Genomic DNA, 18,971 nt, shown 5'->3' with positions numbered 1-18,971 from the left:
GAACAAAAAGAGGGAAAGAATTTTGTTGTCTCCTTAATGCAGGAAACCCACCCATTCCCTACAGACCAGCAGAGTCACAGCACTGCACCAGGAGGGCAGCTTGTGAAACAGGGAGAAAAAAGATGTGAAGAGTAATAGTAGCAATTTAGCTTCACTTTTAATGTATTGTTCTCTGTGAAAACACCCGAAAAGCCGGTGTTCACATTATCTTCATCCCTCTGAATTTGGACTGTATAAAATTTAGACTTATGCTCTTCCCTCCTCCAAAAAGGATGTCTGGAGAAAGGCCAGTACATAAGATGTGCTGTCAGCAAGCTCCCCGGGTTTGCATGCATGCTGTACTGTACCACTCTACACTGAGCTGTATTGCTGGTGACTCGGCATGGGGTGTGATGCTCCAGCTGAGAAGAGCTGAGCCTGTTTTCCACACTCAGTAAAAACACAAGGAAACTTTCCCATAAGCACAGGAATTGTCCAGAACTAGAGAGGAAGAAAAGCTGCAGATGAAGGGCGAGATCAGCACTCACAGCAATGTTACAGGCGCAGAAAGGAGGGCCTGGCCATTCATCTCTGCCTTCAGCTTTTTCCAAGAAAACCTTATGATAAAAGGAACAAACCTGCTATTTCGCTTTGCCTCAAATTTGCTGCAGAAACCTCTTTCGTCTTTATCTCCTCTCTTCATAGTGGTTCTAAGGGTCTCTTTCTTTTTCTCCCCCTAATTACAACTTCTCTGTACTCAAAGGACAGGAAAGGATTCAGTTTAAAAGAAACAACAGTGGAGCTATTTCAGTCTAAACAGGGATGGATAACCAGTGAGACATTAGACTTAATGGTGGCACCCATACCGGGCTTTTGATCTGTCCTCAGGGAGCCACAGAACCAGAGCAAAAGGGGAAAAAAGGCCTTTCAGAAGGTGTTCTTTCTAGCAAGCCCTGCTCCCAACATGGTGCAGCATTTTTAAACGTTGTCCATAGTTCCTTTTGTATTTACACACAGTTTAAACAGTGATCTGGCAGCAAGAGGGGAAAATGCTTTGGGAGGAACGCATGGCTGGGGAAGTTAAATAAAGAAGTGGCCAGGTCTTCAATCATCCTATATTTTATATATACAAAGGCTGCAATTCCATTAAGCTTTTCCGAAACAACATGTAAAGAATCCAAAACAGGGCAAAGAGATGGGAATCACTGGTTATAATTAAATCATGGGAATGGAGCACAGCTCTTCCCCTCTGCCAGGCTATCTTCTCTGAAGGCATCACAAAGCACAGAGGGATTTGTGGTGGTGGTAACTCTAATGGGCTATAGGGGCCGAGGCCAGACTGTGCTGGGTAGGCTGGTGCATAAGGCCAACACTCCCAGTAAGGAGATTTTAACTGTATTAAATACTGGCCAAACTCTCTTTCCAAGTGACCTGAAGGGCTGGTGACTTCACTCAACTCACGTACAGTCCAACCTGCACAATACTATCACACATTTTGTTGGCTGGTTTAGTTAATGTTCAGACAAATAAGCTTTTTCTGAATATAGAACTTCTTCAGAAATAAACCCAAAAACCTTCAAAAGAAAAAGAAAAGAAAAAAGACAAAAGTAAATAAAAGGAAGAGAAGAGTTCTTCGCTGCTCCAGAAACAGAGGAAAACATTCCACTGAAAAAAGACACATCCTTTTCTCCTTGGTTGAATTTTTGTTAAATGCATAGTTCTCTGCTAAGCTATGAAGCCAGTCTGAGGCAGGTGGTTGTGCAACACTTGGCTGCTGCATGGCTGAGCTGTGAGATCCTTTTCCATGATACTTACAGGAATTAATAAGAGGAAACAAGAGCCACTTCGAGACATTAAACTGTCCAAACAAAAGAAAACACAATCATACCATTACTGGATGCACAGTGACCTCAGCTCCTTTCTTAATCTCAAATGTCTTCAATTACTACAACGCAAAAAGGATTTGAGCAAGAGAGGTTTATTTTTAAGCCTCTGTGTCAATCTTCTTAACACTAGTGGGATTTGATCCCGGCACACCTATGTCAACACCAGCATTTTTCTCCCTTTACTCTCCCTTTGTGGTACCAAGAGATGATAAAGGCAGGTGAACTGCAGAAATCTGGAGATGAGAGACAATTCTTTGCATTGTTGAAGACAAATGCGTAGTTTTTTTGGCCAGAAAAAGGCCAAAGCCTTTTCTTGCTCCCTCCCCTAGAGGAAGGAATTGCTCCCAAAAGATGGGGAGAATGTGGGAATAACACAGCAAACAAACAGCACCGCAGCCTCAACAGCAATTACCCGTGGACGGATCCCTGCCAGGAGAGGTCCAAGCAATATAAAGGGCTGGTTTTCACCATGTTTTCCCACCTTTTTAAGGTGAAGCTTGGAGCATCGTTCAGCAGAGCACACTTGGTCTGTATCTTTCAAACAGTTTACTGCAGAGCTTCAAGATGTTTTATTTTCATAGCTATGTTATGTATTTGTTTTTCATTCTTCATAGATTATTTACACCTATGAACCCCCACTGTATGGTCAAACAGCACACTCCTTGGTAACTATGGAATTGGGAGTTTCAGAAATCCCACATGAAACAATATAAACAGCTGTCTAAAACCTCCCATTTCCACCCAGATGGCTCTTGTTTCACGTAACTGAATCAAATTTTAATTCAGAGTCACTCACTAGCCTTGTTTGGATTTACTTGGAAAAACACACCTATAAATCACATATGAAAAACTGTGGAGAGAAAGGATTTGTTTCTCTTGGGGTGTTTTTTTCTTTTCTTTGGTAGAACAAAATTTTATTACCAGACAAAAAATATGCAATTACATGTTGACAGCTTCGAGCCTCTGGTGGTTCTGGCCAGAATAAAACACAGGCAGCAGCGCTGTGTTTTCAGCGCAGCATTTCAAAAACATCTACTTCTTTGAAGTAGATGGCACCATGTCTCCCATGCTGCATGTGCCACTCACGTCATCTCCTAGGGAACCTCAGAGCTAGAAACATGCTGGAAAAGGAATGCCAAATGTACAGAAAGCCTGAAGTCATCGAAATGGACCCACAAAGAGGCTTTCCCCTGCTCCCAAATCCACCAGACACTGGGCGCTATAGGTGCCACTACTCATAGAGTGCCTCTTGAAATACCAAATCTGAGCAGTCACTTCGAGAGCTGCAGAAAGCCCTCTCCTAAGCAACTCATTCATTGCAGTGATCTGCTGATTGCAGGAGAGGATTGGCTTCCCCAAAACTTCCCTGCATCCCACAGAAAGACACGTTCCCCCATACAGACATGCTCCCATGCAGCCAGCCCCTTGTCTGCCAGCACATCAAAAACTGGCTTCAGCTGAAACCAAATGCACTCAAACTGTCTAAAAATAACACTGAAAATCATCTGAATGGCAGTGGCCAATGGCCACCCTGGCACAGCTCCATCAGCTCGGGTCCGTGGAGGACTTCCAGCACTCACATGCTGCGTTGTGCCACAGCAAGGTGTGCATGTACTTTGGTACATGCCTGAGCTCTTCTTGATGGGCAGGCAAACCAGAGCATCCCCCAAAGACAAACTCATCACCCTTTGCTGGTGAAACCAGCCTGCTGCTTGCAACAGCTGATCATGGCAGATACTAGGAGCGAAAAGGGTTGGGAAGCAGTATAGCCTGTCCTCAGCATAACCCTGAGATGTACACCATACCCCGAACACCTGCCCCGATGTAGCACTCCTTACCCCTTCCCTTTCCTATGCTTTTGTACATGAGAAGATATGCTCAAAACCACTGGTTCCCAGTAGGAAAGCCCCTTCATTAGCACCGCTGTGGGTTTTTTCAGACAGAGCCATAGGACACAGGACCAGCAAACCTTTTGTGTATCAACAGCCCCAGGGCAGAGGACATGCCTGCCTGACCACAGCAAATTCAGGGATGCTTTCCAGCTCAGCATCCTATACACACAGAGCTCTGTGAGACAGCTGCATGTCCTCCTCTGCCTCTTCAGGTTTTTCTAGGTCACCCTGGTCAAGCAGGATCAATAGCAGAAATGTTTCATGATGTTACTAAACCTCCATGAGCCCTTGCCTGCATACAAGCAGTGCCATATGGTTGTGTATTAATGGCATATAGAAGCCGTCTGCATGGTTTCCCTTGCATGGAGAGCACACGATGGTGCAAAACAGCATCTTATTAGCTTGAGGTGGTGCTTAATAAGGAGGACCTGCTGGTTGGGCAATACTAGTAGGTGCTCCCCAGACCAGACCCAGACAAGCCATGAACCTCTCCAAGCCAGAGAGGCAGCACCGGGAGCCTCCCCTGGCACGGGAACAGTATTCCTTGAGTATTGCACAAGCCGTAGCCCTGTGCCTGAAGGCCTTGCCCTTTGCTCCCATCTTTCCCACCTGCCTTGCAGTGATGCCTCACTTCTCATAGCAGTAACGGCCAAATCTGATCTACCTGATCTTTTTCTGCAGCTCCCCATCCTGTGACAGCAGGGCAGAGCCACAACGTTTTGGATGGGGAGGTTTCTTCCTTCTCCTTGTTGGACCTACATGTCCACATCGGGCAAAGCCCTGGTGCAGTGTGTGCACCCAGGGTTGCATGGGGCCACCAGAAGGATGCAGCCCACCTGGCATGTCTGCCCCAATCATTCCCCTCTACCACAGGCTGGGGGCTGCTTCCCAGCACGGATCCCAGGCTGTGCTGCGTCTACACCCCAAGCACGCCTTCTGCCATCAACCATGCCTTTCCCAAACACCTCCTTGGGAAAATGGTCACCAACATTTCAGGTCCCAAGCCCCACAGCCCTCCAAGGCAACGCTGGTGAGCTATCACTCCCTTGAGCTACTCCTTCATTACCACAGAGAGAGTCAAGTCACAACCAGTGCTCCCAGCACCGCTGTTAGCCCTGGGGAAAAAGGATTACGAAAAAGACAGGGAGACTTTTGGAAGAGCATTGACTTGGTAGGGCAGAGACCTGAGGTGATAAATGTGGTGATGAATGACATCTGGAGATGCACAACAGCAACCACTCCAAAGGGATGCCCTGACTCAGTACAGGCGTATAGGTACAGAAAGGGAAAATACAGGAATACAAGCACAGAAAGGTCCTCAGCACTGACCTACCTAACACTTCTTCCCATTGCCTTTAGACTTGCCTTTAGGAAACAAGGACTACTCATGCAGGGCTGTGTTCAAGAGGCAGGGAACAAATTAGGGAGGGGGCAAATATGGTCAAGATCCAAAAGCACACAAGGAAATCTTCTCGATCTTTTTGGAACTGTCTCATGAGGCTGTACTGTTACTCTCATCTCAAAGGAAAATCTGAGCAACTAGTTAAGAGCTGCTTGGCGTGGCTTGGTGACTGATTCCACTGGCGTGCCCACAGATTTCACTATTTACAGGAGGGCAGTTTTTTTGCATGGGTGTATAAACATTTGCTAAATAGGAATGCATACAAAAAAAAAGATGGTTTGATAGTTTGTTTTAAAATGTGAAGTGGTTTTGACCTCTCTGGGAGGAATGTACCTCTACCCTCTGCTTGGAGATGGTCAGCTGAATGCTTGAAGAGGGTGGGAGAAGCAGTAAACATGTTCAGGGAGCTGGGAAGCAAAGCTTTTATTTTTGTTTTGCTTCTAAAACTAGATTTTAATATTTCGAAGGGGAAGAGACATTTCAAAAGAAACACGATCCCTCAAAACTCAATTTTGAAAAGGGGCTAATTTTTAATCAATTTTAAAGGAGAAAAATGCAAGCACTTCTTATTAAGTGATAAACTCTGGCTGTTCCACATGGGGACGGCATTCCAGGGAGAAAGGGCTTTGCAAAGCATTTTAGTAACTAATCCTCAATGTCCTCTTGAAGCAGATGAGCCAGTGGCAGAGCTGGGAACTCCAACCTATGGGGGACTCCACCCCCTAACTTCCCACCTCTGCACCCCCAGAAGGCAAATAATCTGCACTGTAATTAGGAAGCACTGGAAACCATTGCATTGCTTGTTTGAGGGAGGAAAGGGCTGTTTCAACCAACTCATTAATTATGAATGTTAAACAAACCAAGTTTTGAAGTTTAGTTCCTAACGACTCAAACTTCCGCTATTGTTCTGCTCAGTACAATCAGACTCTGCAGACAGCATCTGTCAATCTGATTATTATCTAGTGAAATGAGGGAGAAAAAAATTGTTCTCTCTCACCTGCAAAGAGCTATCTGTGCCTTGTAATTATTTGCCTTGATAAATTTAATTCGCTTGAGTTTTACCTTCCAGATTTGGCCGGTCAAGTTAAACTATAAAGATTATTCATGGAAAAGCAAGCACATTTGGTTACTAGGATACAAAAAAATCACTTAGTATGTTCCTCCAATGAATAATCCCAGCAGAACACACACAAATTCAATAAATTATAAATTTCTCTCTGTTACATAAACACTGGGGTTGCAGAGGCAGCTTTTGGAACGCTTTAAAATAAATTAATATCTTAATTACTATGCAATAGCAAAACAAACAAAGGGGATAGCTGAGCCTTGCAGGTGAGCTGCATCCTTTGTCTAGACATGAAAGTTATTTTGGAAGAAGGCAGGGTGCAAACGGACAGCAGATTCATTATTGCCAATATCTATGTGCCGACACTGGTATTTGGCATGCTCACATGCCTTTTCAAAGCGGATAACATCAGCAGTAGAATAAGCTAATTTGGAAGAAAGCATTTTTATTTCAGAAATAAAACCTCTTTTCCTGCACAATTCCACATATACAAAAGGTCTTACATAAAAGCACTTGTTGCCAGATCTCTGAACCTACACGGCAAAGTGAGAGCTTTTCTACATTGAGTGGTGGCTGCCAAGCTGGTCATACGAGGCACATTACAATTGATGCAGCTGATGGGCAAAACAAACTGCAATCAGACAGAGTCTGCCCTGAGCCACTCAGGCATTTTTGGAAACAAAACTCAGACTCAAAAGATTGGGTTTTGGACACGTAACAGCATTTGGTCTTTTTCTGTGAGTGTCTGGGATTGTATCTTGCCTTGTCTTTTCCTAGCCCTCATAATATCCCTAAATAACAGCAATCCTCAGGCACGACTCAGTGCAGACTGCTGCTCAAGGCTGTGGTATTTAAAGACACTCTATAGGGTCTGTTGGCTAAGATCAGTTTTTATAAACTTTAACCGAGACGGATTTCCTTGAAATTCTGACTTGGGAAGCATCTGTCCTTCTCACCCTCTCCCTTTGATCACATCAGCAGCACAAGCAGTGCTGTTCTCCTGCTGGCAAATCACCCAGTAATTGCTATTTAAGACTCACAAATCAGATGCCAGTGAGAAGATCTGCCTCATACTCTTCAGAGGACATCTCCTTTCCAGGAGAGATCAACCAAGATGCTTGGCATACTGAAATATCTGCAAGCCTTCTTCCATGCAAGTGTAGGGAAGCTCTGCTGGCATCAAGCTTTCCCTCTCTGCACACATGGTCTCAGTGTTCAATTATATTTGCCAACCCTCTCTGTCAACAAGGCTCTCGTGCAGATCCTGTGTCCCCACATGCTCATCCCCAGCCAGTCCAGCACAGGACTGTGCTCACCAGCCAGCCATAAAGCCATAAGGGGCATAGTGCACCAGAGCAAATCCAACACTGATCGTCAGATAAAAGTTGAGCTACTTAAACACTCTTTCCATTGTGTAGTTTGTCCCCATGAGACATCATATGAAAGTTATCTCTCTTTTATAAACCAGCACAATGGCCACCACACAGTGTACGAACCAATGCTCTTTATCACGAAGAGTGAAGCAACACCACTTAGTAAATGATTTCATTCATAGAAACCCTCTCACTTTGCAGGACAATGTAATCAACAGGTTTTGATGGTGTCTTGATGAAAGGGCCACTGAAGAACAGCACCTTAAAGAGATGTTTCTTGGGGGCACTCCTCTTTGGAAGAAGCCTGCAGGGATTATCTAGCCCACCTTTACCCTCTGAGGGACCAGCTCTACTAATGCCATTCCTAGCTGATGAATAACAAACTTGTTAAGACCTCCTGTGATACAGATATTCCAATTTACTGTACTCCACCAAGGCTTTGCATCAGTGCTAACCTGCCCAGCTGCCTTCTGGAGAGCACAAGCACATGGTCAGAGGTCCTGGTCCTGTCTCCTCCCCAAAAAAACTGTAGCTCACTGCAGCTTCTTAGCTGCTCTTCTCAACAGCAATTTTGTGCACCATCAGGACACTAGACAAAATAGACGTCAAGCACCAAGTGTCTTCTGTTTGCAAAACAAAAGCTCTATCCAACCATGCCGAGTTCAAGACCCCAAGAAATAGCAATTTCCCCTCATTAAGAATTATGCTTTCAACCTTAGCATCACACCAAGGAGATAACTTTTGAACTCCACTCCATAAATTACAGAACATGCTAAGCTGAGAAGCCGGTGTCCCAGTGAGACCAAAACAGATAACGGGCTGAGAAAAGCTGTTGCCACAGTGCTAGTTATCACTGAGGAAAGAGAGATAAACCTGAAGTAAATTATTTCATTTCTGCTGCCAAATGGGATATTCTACCTTATATCTTTGGCTTGTCAAGGCAGGGCTTGGCAGATTTAACATTTGAGTTATAGAGGAGGGCAAAAATCAAACAACTTTTTTCCCTGGCGTTCAGGGACCTGATGGAAAACTTTTCACTCAAGGAAATTTACTCTTGACTGTCTTCCCCGTGTTGCTACAAAGGCAATGAAAAGCAGAACTTTGCTTTTATATCGCCTATTTATTTCTCCCACAGAGCCACAAGACATTATGCCATCAGGACTGCAATCACAAGAAACCTGGAGTCACAGAAAAATGAATGGTTAAAATACAATTCCTGAAGTGCAAAAGCCTCATTATTATGTAAATAGCCACAGTGAAACAAGAAAACTGAGAAAACAAAACCTGTTATATGCAACTATCTCACCACAACTCTACAAACACAACTCCATCCATTTTCCTCCCTTCAAAGCATCAGTAGCTCTTAAAAAAAAATCCAAAATGTGATTTCCCTGCTGCACTGAAAAGCTTTGAAATGCAGTTAATTTTTTTTTTTCTTTAAAGAATTTTCCTGTGTAATTCCAGCAGCAAGCAAAAAGTAATTTCTTATCTTCTGATTTGGTTTCTTTACACAAGTCCTGATGGTGTAGAAAGTCAAAAAAGACATGGTTTTGCTGGAGCAGGGAAGGGGACATAGTCTGATCCTCTCAGTAGGAGATCTCTGAGCTGCTCCACTGCCAGAGGTGTCAAAGAACCGAGAGAGGAAAACCTCCTGGACAGAAAGCAAGCCCTGCTTATACAGAGCAGAGGAAGGTATCTCCCTGGACACAGGGAAAAACAAATTAACAAGCAAGAAATCACTTTCCCCTCTCTCACTCCTCCCCAGAGTCCTGCTTCAACTGCTCAGACATCAGAATTTAATGTTCCAGCACTCAGTAACTGCAACAACAGGGCATCCAGGTCTGAAGGGAAAAGCTGGCACAGGTATGCTGAGATAAATCTTTCAACCAGACGTCTCGGTGCCAATGATTCATGCTTTTTAACATATAGAAGGGAAAAAAAATAAATACAGCCATCATCAAGATATGGAACAACCCAGACTAAAAAGCATCTCCTTCCCACCAACCATACCCTCCCATGGGCACACATCTTATCTAAGGGACCATCAGGAAGGGGCTGCCCCAGCTGATGCCCTTGGGCAGTCCTGCTGTATTTGCAGCATGCAAAGAGGTGGGATGGGGAGGTTTTCAGAGAAGAGGTAAGACCTTGCAATCAAAGGGCACTGGGGCCATCAGACAGACATATGGACTATTGACACAGGGTCAGTCCCATCCAGGACATAGATTATTGACACCAAGAGCAAGGGTGGAGAAGCTGCCTAAATGAGAAGACAGAACAAAGCATGGAAACGTTCCTACAGCAAAACTTCCTCCAGCTGCCGCAGACAGAAAAGCCTCCCCCAAGATGTGACACGGAGCCAGGTTCCTTTGGGCTACAACCTCTTTTTTGTGCTTGTTGGTAAGTGAGCACACATCTGCCCTCTGGGTAAAGTCTGGAGAATGGTTTGCTCAAAGCATTCCCAGCTTTGATGCCAGGAAGACCGAATGAGAGTGCGGTCAAGCATGCTCATTAGGTGTGGGGAAGGTGCACGTCCTGAGTCAGCTGTGTGGTGTGGATGCTGGAGCTGGATGCCAACTACTCCAGGCACAAGAAAGGAGACAAAGGAGATAAGACAGATGCAAATACAAAGAGAAAAGATGGAGGAGATGGCACACACCTTCCCCACAAGGAAACTCAGACAGCCTCTAACACATGTTTCAGGGGATCACACCTGGCCTGATCACATCTGCAGCTCATGAAGCCACCCCAGCAAGCACACCCCTGCTCCCGGGTTCTCACTAGCTTTACCTCTGCCTGGTGCAGCAGATTTGCTTCCCTGCCTCTCTCCTGAACCCACCGCATCCATCACGGTGACACACACACTCCACCTTAGGAAAGCCTGCTCTTATTTTAGCTACCAACCCGCACAGATAGGCTCTGCAAACAGTGGGATGCTGATGAGAAAGAAAATGTTTCCTTTCAAGGCAAACTGTGCAGGCAGGACACTCACTGTCCAAAAGTGCAAATCCAAAACTCAACGAGCTCATATACTAAATCCACTGGAGCTAAAAAGGACCAAGGTGCTTATCTGCATTCCTAATTAAAAAGCCACTGAATGTGATATGCAAGGAGGATCTCTACCAGCACGCCATAAGCTTCAAGGTGATTCATCCTTTTCATGTCAAGTAAACACTAATGCCCGCACATTCAAACTTGACTGCATAAAGTTAAACACCTTAAACACACTTAAGCACCTCCATAGGTTGTCATATTATAATGTTCCCGGAAGCAGCAATTTCCTTTGCCTGTGGTGAGGGCTCTCTAAGGGTTTTGCCTACACACACAGACTTAGGGGTGTGATTTTAAGCATTTACAGTAGAGTCAGATGGTGACAAACAGATCCTTCTAACCTGCGGCAATTATCTAGTGAAATAAAAGGGAAAAAGTGATGTTTGCCAGATATCCTACCTCTTAATAAAGCAATTCCCCTCTACAGCATAAATAAAATAGAAGAGAGGGCACATGCCCAGCACTATCCAGCATAACAGTAGAGAGCAACAAAAAGCTCTTGCTTTAATGACACACTTGGCAATGCGCTGTGTATGTCTCAGGGGGCATGACACACAGCTCCACTTAGCACTGTCTTGATAGGTGATGCCTTCCTGAATTCAAGTACAGTTGTTTCTCCAGTCTCAACAGCCGAGATGCCAATGGTAACGCTGAATTAATCGTGCCAGTTGGCTGCAGCACAGATTTGGGTATGTGCTGTGCGAGGCTGGTTAAAGATAGTTCTCAGTATACGATCAACCTGTTCCAGCTCTAAATCACAGCGAAGGCTGAGGAGCTTCACAAGGTTTCTTTTTGAAGAGTAGAAAAGCAGAAAGCTACAAAAGAAGCAGTGAATTAATCTATTTTTGCACCTCTATGACCTTCCTCCTGGAGATGCTTTATGCCTGTATGTTAATTAACTCTCATATACCCATGTAAGCCAAACATTGTTTCCTACCTCCCTTACATGGAAAGTAAGACTACGATAAAGCCACTTGCTCAAAAGGTCACACAGAGAGTCAGAAGCAAAATCAATGACAGGCGCTACAAACCTCAACTCCCAGCCTAGAAAAGGCAGAAAAACAGGCAATATAAGGCCATTATTGAGGCAGAATCAACACCTGTAATCAGTGTTGATCAGAGTTGAACCAAACCCAAACCAAAAACTGGTCTGAACAGGTACCTTTTTCACTCAAACCAGAACAACCTGAAGGGTTATTCTGTAGTTTAACTGAAGTCAGACTGGAACCAAACCAAACAATTTACTGAACTAATTCCCTACTCACAATACCGACAACTCCTCCTTCAGTGTATCACTAGTAGCTAAAGGGGGAGGAGGGAGCAGAGAATGAATCTAATAAAAAATGCTCCTTGAAGATGAGATTTTAGCCCCTAGAAAAGGCAGAGATTTTATCCCACTACATGGTCTTTAATACTCATTTCTTACAAAAGAAGTGTGCATATTATGATAACAGGCATCCGTATTTTAAAAAGGATACACAGAAACATCATCTTTTACTCACAAGCCATAAATTCCTGCTGCTCTAAAGTAACTGGGACCCTACAATCACCACTGTTTTGCAAAAGACTGGCAGATGGGATCATCAGCCTGGTGAAGGTCTAAACTTGGGATTTCCGAGTTGCTGACAAAGGGTTAGTTATTAAAAGCATCTTTCTTAAGAATACAAAATAATTTCTTCAAAATAAGAAATTGAAGTCACTTCTGCCAGAACAAGCCCCATTCTCCCTTGTGTTTACCAGACACAAATGCCACTCATACTTCGTATTCCTCGCAGTTGTGAGGAAGGCTGTAGGAGAAGCACTGCAATCAGATCCCAGCCAGATTCTTAAAAGGGAATTTGGCTCCTTTGTTAAATACCAATGGCCCTATTTGGGCCAGGATCAACAACTGGACCCCAACTGGAAAGTCTTTTACTCGTACTTTGGCCAGTGAGTGCCTCCTGCCCGCCTGTGGCAGCAGCTGTCCATTGCTCACCCTGCTGTGGTGCACCGCAAGGACACTTGCTGCCTGCCCAACTACCCTAGATGTTGTTCCAAGCTTTTTCCTGCACCCTGCAGCTCCATGTAAGGACCTCACCAGGTCAGGAGAATTTTCACCTCTCCCAGCCTGCCAGTCCTCAAGTCCTGCATCTTCATGGGATGCTTCATGCCCCTATCTGGCTACTAGCCCTTTTCTGTGCCCTGTTTGAAGTGTCTGCCAAGGCAAGCAACTAGCATGGAGAAATTAGCACTATCCATGGCGTTGGGGTGTGGATGTGTGCTGTTTGCTGCCTTGCTCACCACTGAGTTAACTCAAGAGCACTACAGATAAGAGCAGCCACAAAGCCTGATGTTGGTATGCAACCCATCCACCACCAATATCCACGCGGCCTCCCAGCCCACTCTGCAGGTCTGGACAAGTTCCACCCATCACCTGCAATGCTGCACACCTAGTTTATCACCTGTAGGAGACACAAAAATGGCATGCCTCAATAATAAAGAATTCACTCTTGCTTAACCACCTGCCTGCAAATCACCTCGAACAATGGGCAGCGGTAAGGGGAGGGAGACAAGAAAATACTGACATCCAAGCATAAATTCCCACACTGCATTGGAGATGCAATGGGAGATTCTCCCACTGGAGATGCCGGAAGGGCTGGTACCATGTGGAGCCTGAAGGCGAGGAGGTCCTGCTCACCCCTCTGGGGTCAGGCCAGCCACGGGAGGCACCCGTCCTGCTGGAGGAATGTGTGGTGCATCATTTAGCTGTCATCTAGACAAGAGCGATTTCCACCACCACCTCAGGACCGTTGTTAAGCGTATCTGACACATCTCAGCTCTTTTCCATTCAAATGCCTCCTCAACCGGTTCAAATATAGAAGCTGCCTTTCATTAGCCCTAGCCTATTACTCATTTCAATACCACTCTGGTTAGAAACCTCGCTGTTAATTTGACAAAACCTTCATCCATTGTGTGTTAACCATCGGATTTTTGGCAAACACAAGTTTCCCAAGCTCCCGATACAAATTTCTCCGGCATGAATACGTGTGCTCTTGTAACATTACATGGAATTGTGGAGAGAAAGGGTGAGGCTGTGCAAGGATTTAAAGATGCAACAAGCACAGAAAACATATTCGAACAAATTTAGGTATAAAAATGAGTTGCTCTGTGTTCAATACGATTTTAAATTGAATTTCACTATTTGAGAAGAGTATTTCCATTTCTATATAAAACCTGAACTGCAGATTGTTTGGCTTTTCTAGGAACCAAATGATGAAGGTCCCTCCATGTTTTCTCTACATTTAATCAGAATGGAAAGACATTTTCCACCTTGAGCTATTCCTGGTGAAAGAAACAACAGAAGGGATACAGCATCTGTAGGCTTCTCCAGTTGATTTACCTTTTCATCTGTTAATTGTTAAAACAAAACCTGTTGATTTAACGCAACAGGTAGGCAAATTTTAGTTTGGGGGTGTTCTGTTTGTTTGGGGGTTTAATAAATCACTTCAGCCCATGGGACAGGGGAGAAAAATTCCTCTATTAGTTAAAATGAAAGTGCACTGCTCAGTCTGCCAGGGTGAAGAAAGAGGTACCTTTTGGTCAAAGTAGAGGAAAGACTTTATCTGACCAATTATCTTTGAGCAATTCGAAACAGGCAATGCATTTATAAATAGGATTTCATCCAACAATTCAGTCTCCCAGAAAAACTTTATCATTATAAAAGGACTGTTCCAAGAACAGTTCTAAACCTGTAATGTCATTTGGAAAATGAAAGACAAACAATGGATCTGATTGATTCAATTACACCGATAAGAAAAATGGCTGAATTGTGGCCAACCTGACAAAATACATTTATAAACTTTCAATTTGCAACCATCCAAAAATCTCTTCTGCAGCCACAGGTTAACAGCTTCTTTTGACTGTCATTACCCTGGAAAAACCAAACACAGCTAAATCTGGGGGAAAAGACCCATTTTCAGCATCTTCCAGCACATCAGCAAACGGCGCGCAAGTGTCCTGCATGGTTTTGCCTTGCGCAATTTGACAAATGTCTGTGTGTGGACTGTCCCCAGCAGAGCAATCCTTGGAGACGGTCTCTCCCTGGCAGGACAGGACGGGGATTTTCTAAGCCACCAGCACAACGTTTGAGCTGGGAGGGCTACATAAATCAAGGCTTCAGTTTTTTCCATCAAACTTTCCCCCTTTTCTAACAACTTCCCTTGAAAGCACCGCGAGGAACTCTTTAATCACAGAACTGCAGTGCAACTGATGTCATCCCTTTTTTTAACTTCACGTGTGTAAGGCTGTGCATGGGAAGGCTGCTCAGGGGAGACTGTTCTAGCAAGAGGCAGAATGGCTGATACAACTCTCAACCTTCTGGAACAGAGCTCACAGCTAGATCCCACATCCCAGCAGGCAAAGATTTTTCCTCTGGGAAGTTCTAGCCTTACTGAGGTAACCTCCCCTGAACCAGGGATATATCCCTGGCTCCCTCAGATGTTTCATGTGCCCCTTGATGTTGTCTCCAGCTGAAAAGCCAATCCACAAAATTAATTTTCTTCAAGGTCATGCACTCCTCACAATGCCTTTATTTGCCTGTTGGTGAAGCATTTAAGAAAATTAAAACTTCCTTATTGTGAAAGGAGCTAATTTCCCATTTAAATGTAATAGAGAACGAAAGGAGATGCAGCTAGAAATCTAATCACAGCTTCACAGTGAAACCACAAGCCTGGCAGCTTTCTTTTATGCCTTGAAGGTCCCAAGCACCCTCTCTTTGCAAAGACAATATATATGGCACATCCAAATGCAAATCTATTCCTCTCTTTATTTCTATATTCAGCTCCCTGGCTGATTCCAGGGAAGCATGTGTGTGTATTCAATAGGTCCTCCTGCTTCTTTAAGTAAGTTTAATAATACCCTTTTTATTTATGTGAACCCAAAGTACAAAGGATGCAATGCAGGAGCTCTGCAAGAGCAGAAAAGAAAAGCAAACTAGCTGAAGATACAGACTGGCAAGGGCGCAGTAATTCAATACTGTTGATTCTATAGAGACCAACTGCTTTCATTATGCACCGATTCTCTGAGGAGGAAAAAACCTCACAACTGTGAACTTGCAAAGGAAAAGAATCTGTACATCTCTTGTGTAAGGGCAGAATTCACTAAAGAGGCAGTTTAAAACAAGGGTGGTCTACCAAACATTTCAGACCTGCTTTCAAACAGTTTTCTTTTGGAGACTCTTGATCAACCAACGCGTTTCCATATTAAAAAGTCGCTTCAAAAAAGGAAGGGAAAAAAAAAAAAGAAAAAAAGGAAAAAAGAAAAAGCAGGAGGAATGCAAAGAAAACCCCTAAGAGGATCCGACCGAAAGGCTGAGAGATCGCTGCTCCAGCTGCGGGAACAGCTCCGCTTCGCCCGCTTTTGTGGCTCTCACATGGGCAAAGCTGTGCCCCGCCGCTTCAGCATCACCGCCCCGGTGCCTGCCGCAGCGGGGACCATTGCAAGCAGTCGCAATTAACAACACTCGGCTTATTCCGGGCCGCGACCCAGGGGCGCGGGGCTCGGACCCGGGGCCGGCACAGACACCCCACTGGGTCCCTGCCTCCGGCTCGCCCCCGGCCTCTCCCGGGACAAGAGGCACCCCCCGCCCCGCCGCTCACCGCAGCCCCCCGCGCCCCGCCGGTACCTGCCAGGGTCTTGTGCACCGTGTTGCCCATCGCTCAGCTCGGCGGCGCGGCGGAGCCCGGGGCGGTCCGAGGGCCATGGACAGCGCCCGCCTCCCGCCTCCCCGCTCCGCTCTGCTCCCCGCCGCTCCGCACCGCCCCCTGCTCCGCCCCGCACCGCCCGCGGCCCCACCCGCGGCGGAGCCAGGCCCTCTCCTATCCTGTGCCTCTCCGGGACGCCTGGGGCTGCGGGTCCCCCGAGCCCGCCCAGGCTCCGTCGCGTTCCGCCCTGCGCGGGGTGGTAACGGGGGTGAGGAGATACGGGGAGAGCCGGCGGGCAGCGGTGCGGGAGCGGGCAGCGGTGCGGGAGCGGGCCGGGGCTCCGGGTAAACACGGGCACGGCTCTTTCCAAGAGGGTCCCACTGGCCGCAGGAGAAAGAAGGGGTTCAAAGAGCAGGAGGGCACAGCTGGGCAATGCCAGCTTTATTCTCAGGACAGACCTTTGCATCGGCAAAACCTTCCCAAAGGGCACAAGCTGCACTGGGAAACACTGAGAGTCGATATACCCGAGGCTTTTTTCCCCCTCAATGCTACTTACTTACAGGGTGACCTTGGATAAGCCACTTTGCATCTCAGTGACACAGCTTCCCTGCTTTGGAATTGAGGGTGGTAGCAGGAGTGTTGTGTTGTCAAATTCGGTATTAGTTTGAAGTACACCAATACTATGGAGACGAAGGACACCTCAGCTGACAGCCCCAAGTGCAGCATTGACAAGATTTGTCTCGCAGTTTCTCTCCCTTTGGATCTCAGGTGTAAAAGCATGTTTATAGCCCCATTAGAGAAGAGGAAGGGATTTCTCCTTCTTCCCGGTCACACTTGTGCTGCTCAGGGGTGATGCTGATGAGCCTCTTCTCTGAGGCAGTTTTCATAGTTTGAAGAATGGAGACATAGGAGCACCAGAGCTACAAAACATGCCCAAACCAACGCACAGGGCTGATGCCATGGTGCACAGTGCTTGGGAAAAACCACCATGACCCTTAGCAGAAGTCACATCTGTGAACTATCCTGACGCACAAGAAGTGGAAAGAGGGTGAGAGCCAAGGGCCAGCAGCTCAATGGCCTGGCAGAGCCCAGGCTCAGTTTTACTGTCGGGAAGCTAAAATAACAAGCTTTTAATCCCTAGATCATGTGGAACAGGTCAAGTATGGCTCAGGAGATGAGAGGGGACAGAAAAACCTAATTTCCAGTATCTACTATTGCATGGATTTGTTAAAAATGGGATCATCGAATGAGACACCAGCAGCTGTTCTTAAAAGCGCCTGCACCCATCTGCTGTCTTCTTAGGTTAGCATATGCCTCCCACTGTCTTGGGTGCCCTGAGCTGTAAACCATGTGCAGGAACTGTCAGAGGGCAGGAGCAGCGTGCTGAAGCACAGCGCTCCCCTTGAGGGAGAAGGGGAGGGGGGCAGTGTCATCCTATTTACACAGAGGGGAAAGTCCTTGTTTCACTAGACAGCAGGAATGGGAGACTTTGGCTAATCCCAGCCAGTTTCCCTCAGCAGGGAGGAGTAGTTGTTATTTTAGGGCTTAAATGAGCCTTAAAAAGCCAGAGGCAGCAGAGGGGTTCTCCACAAATGGGTCTCTGCAGCTGCCTGGGGGCTGCTGGGGCAGCTCATGTGCATGCCAGGCATGGGCTATGTGCCACCTCCCCAGGGTGCCCGGGACATGCACCATGTCCCTCCTTCCACATCCCGACCACAGCATCCCAGAGATGGTCGCTGCCTGTCCCAAGGGTGTTCCAGCCCTTCCTCCTCCCCAAAAATGAGGTAAAAATAGAAGACAATAAAATGGAAATGCACATCCTTAGGACATGGAGGCAGGAATGCAATCAACGCTCCTACTTCTTGGCATTGTAAAAATGTAGAGTTTTGTTAAAATAGCCCACTTCACACAATGCAAAACAATAAGCATGAGAAATAGTTTAGCAAGGATGACTTCACCCTCTCCAGAAACCACACTGAGAAAAGCACAGGAGACCCAGAACCCGGGACTGAAAGGCAATGCAAAGTCATTGCTCAGCCTGGAGACACGCAGAAAGGAAACCAACTGCCCCAGCCATGGAACCACAAGTGAAAGCTCATTAGCATTTTAAAACTCTTTCCGCTCCAGCAAGTTTTGATAACTATTGATAACACACTTCAGTAATTTCTTCTGCATGCCTGACAGATGGCTGCTGCCATTAAGAAATTCCCTTCCCTCTCTCACCCTCATTTTGATCAAGGGACGAGGTGACCTGCTGCGCCTGTCATTTGCTTTGGTATCTGCATTCTCTGTAGATATAAAATAGTAATAACACCTAAGCTCCTTCCTAGTATTTTTTATTACTAGATGTTACACCACGTTGCAGACAAGACATTAGCCTTATTTTATAAGCGATGAAACCGAGGCACGAGGAACCCAGGAGACACATACAAGGTCATCCTGTCAGCCATCACCAGACCTGGGAGCAGAGGAGCCACAAAACACTGCGTTGGACCTGACTGGCAGGACCGGACACTTTTAACTGCAGAAACTGTACTGCTGCTTCTCCCTCTGCATTTTCTATTTCCCCCAACAACAAACTCATCTTAGTGGGATCAGTGGAGTGAGATCAGGGTAATACCATGGAAGGGAAAAAGTGCCTGGA

The 18,971-nt window shown here is 45.9% G+C and overlaps 1 protein-coding gene across 2 annotated transcripts in view; it reads right to left on the bottom strand.

Moving 5' to 3' along the window:
* NEURL1B (neuralized E3 ubiquitin protein ligase 1B) overlaps positions 1 to 18,971 on the bottom strand; it is a 131,191-nt gene that overhangs the window by 15,607 nt on the left and 96,613 nt on the right. Inside the window, exon 1 of one of the 2 annotated variants that reach the window (XM_057409788.1) lies at positions 16,309 to 16,455. The exons of the other annotated variant lie outside the window; for it this stretch is intronic. Within the exon in view, the coding sequence (XP_057265771.1) occupies positions 16,309 to 16,339 (31 nt within the window). The 5' untranslated portion in view covers positions 16,340 to 16,455. Of the gene's footprint in view, positions 1 to 16,308; positions 16,456 to 18,971 lie in introns of those variants that run through there. 2 annotated transcript variants of the gene reach the window in all.

Source organism: Pezoporus wallicus, unplaced genomic scaffold, assembly GCF_028554395.1.
Source record: "Pezoporus wallicus isolate ANWC-B61680 ecotype Strahan unplaced genomic scaffold, APGP_CSIRO_Pwel_v1 contig_4309, whole genome shotgun sequence".
In the NCBI taxonomy this organism is placed as follows: domain Eukaryota; kingdom Metazoa; phylum Chordata; class Aves; order Psittaciformes; family Psittacidae; genus Pezoporus; species Pezoporus wallicus.
Note: the sequence above shows the minus strand (reverse complement) of the source record. Positions and strands in the feature narration are given on the sequence as shown.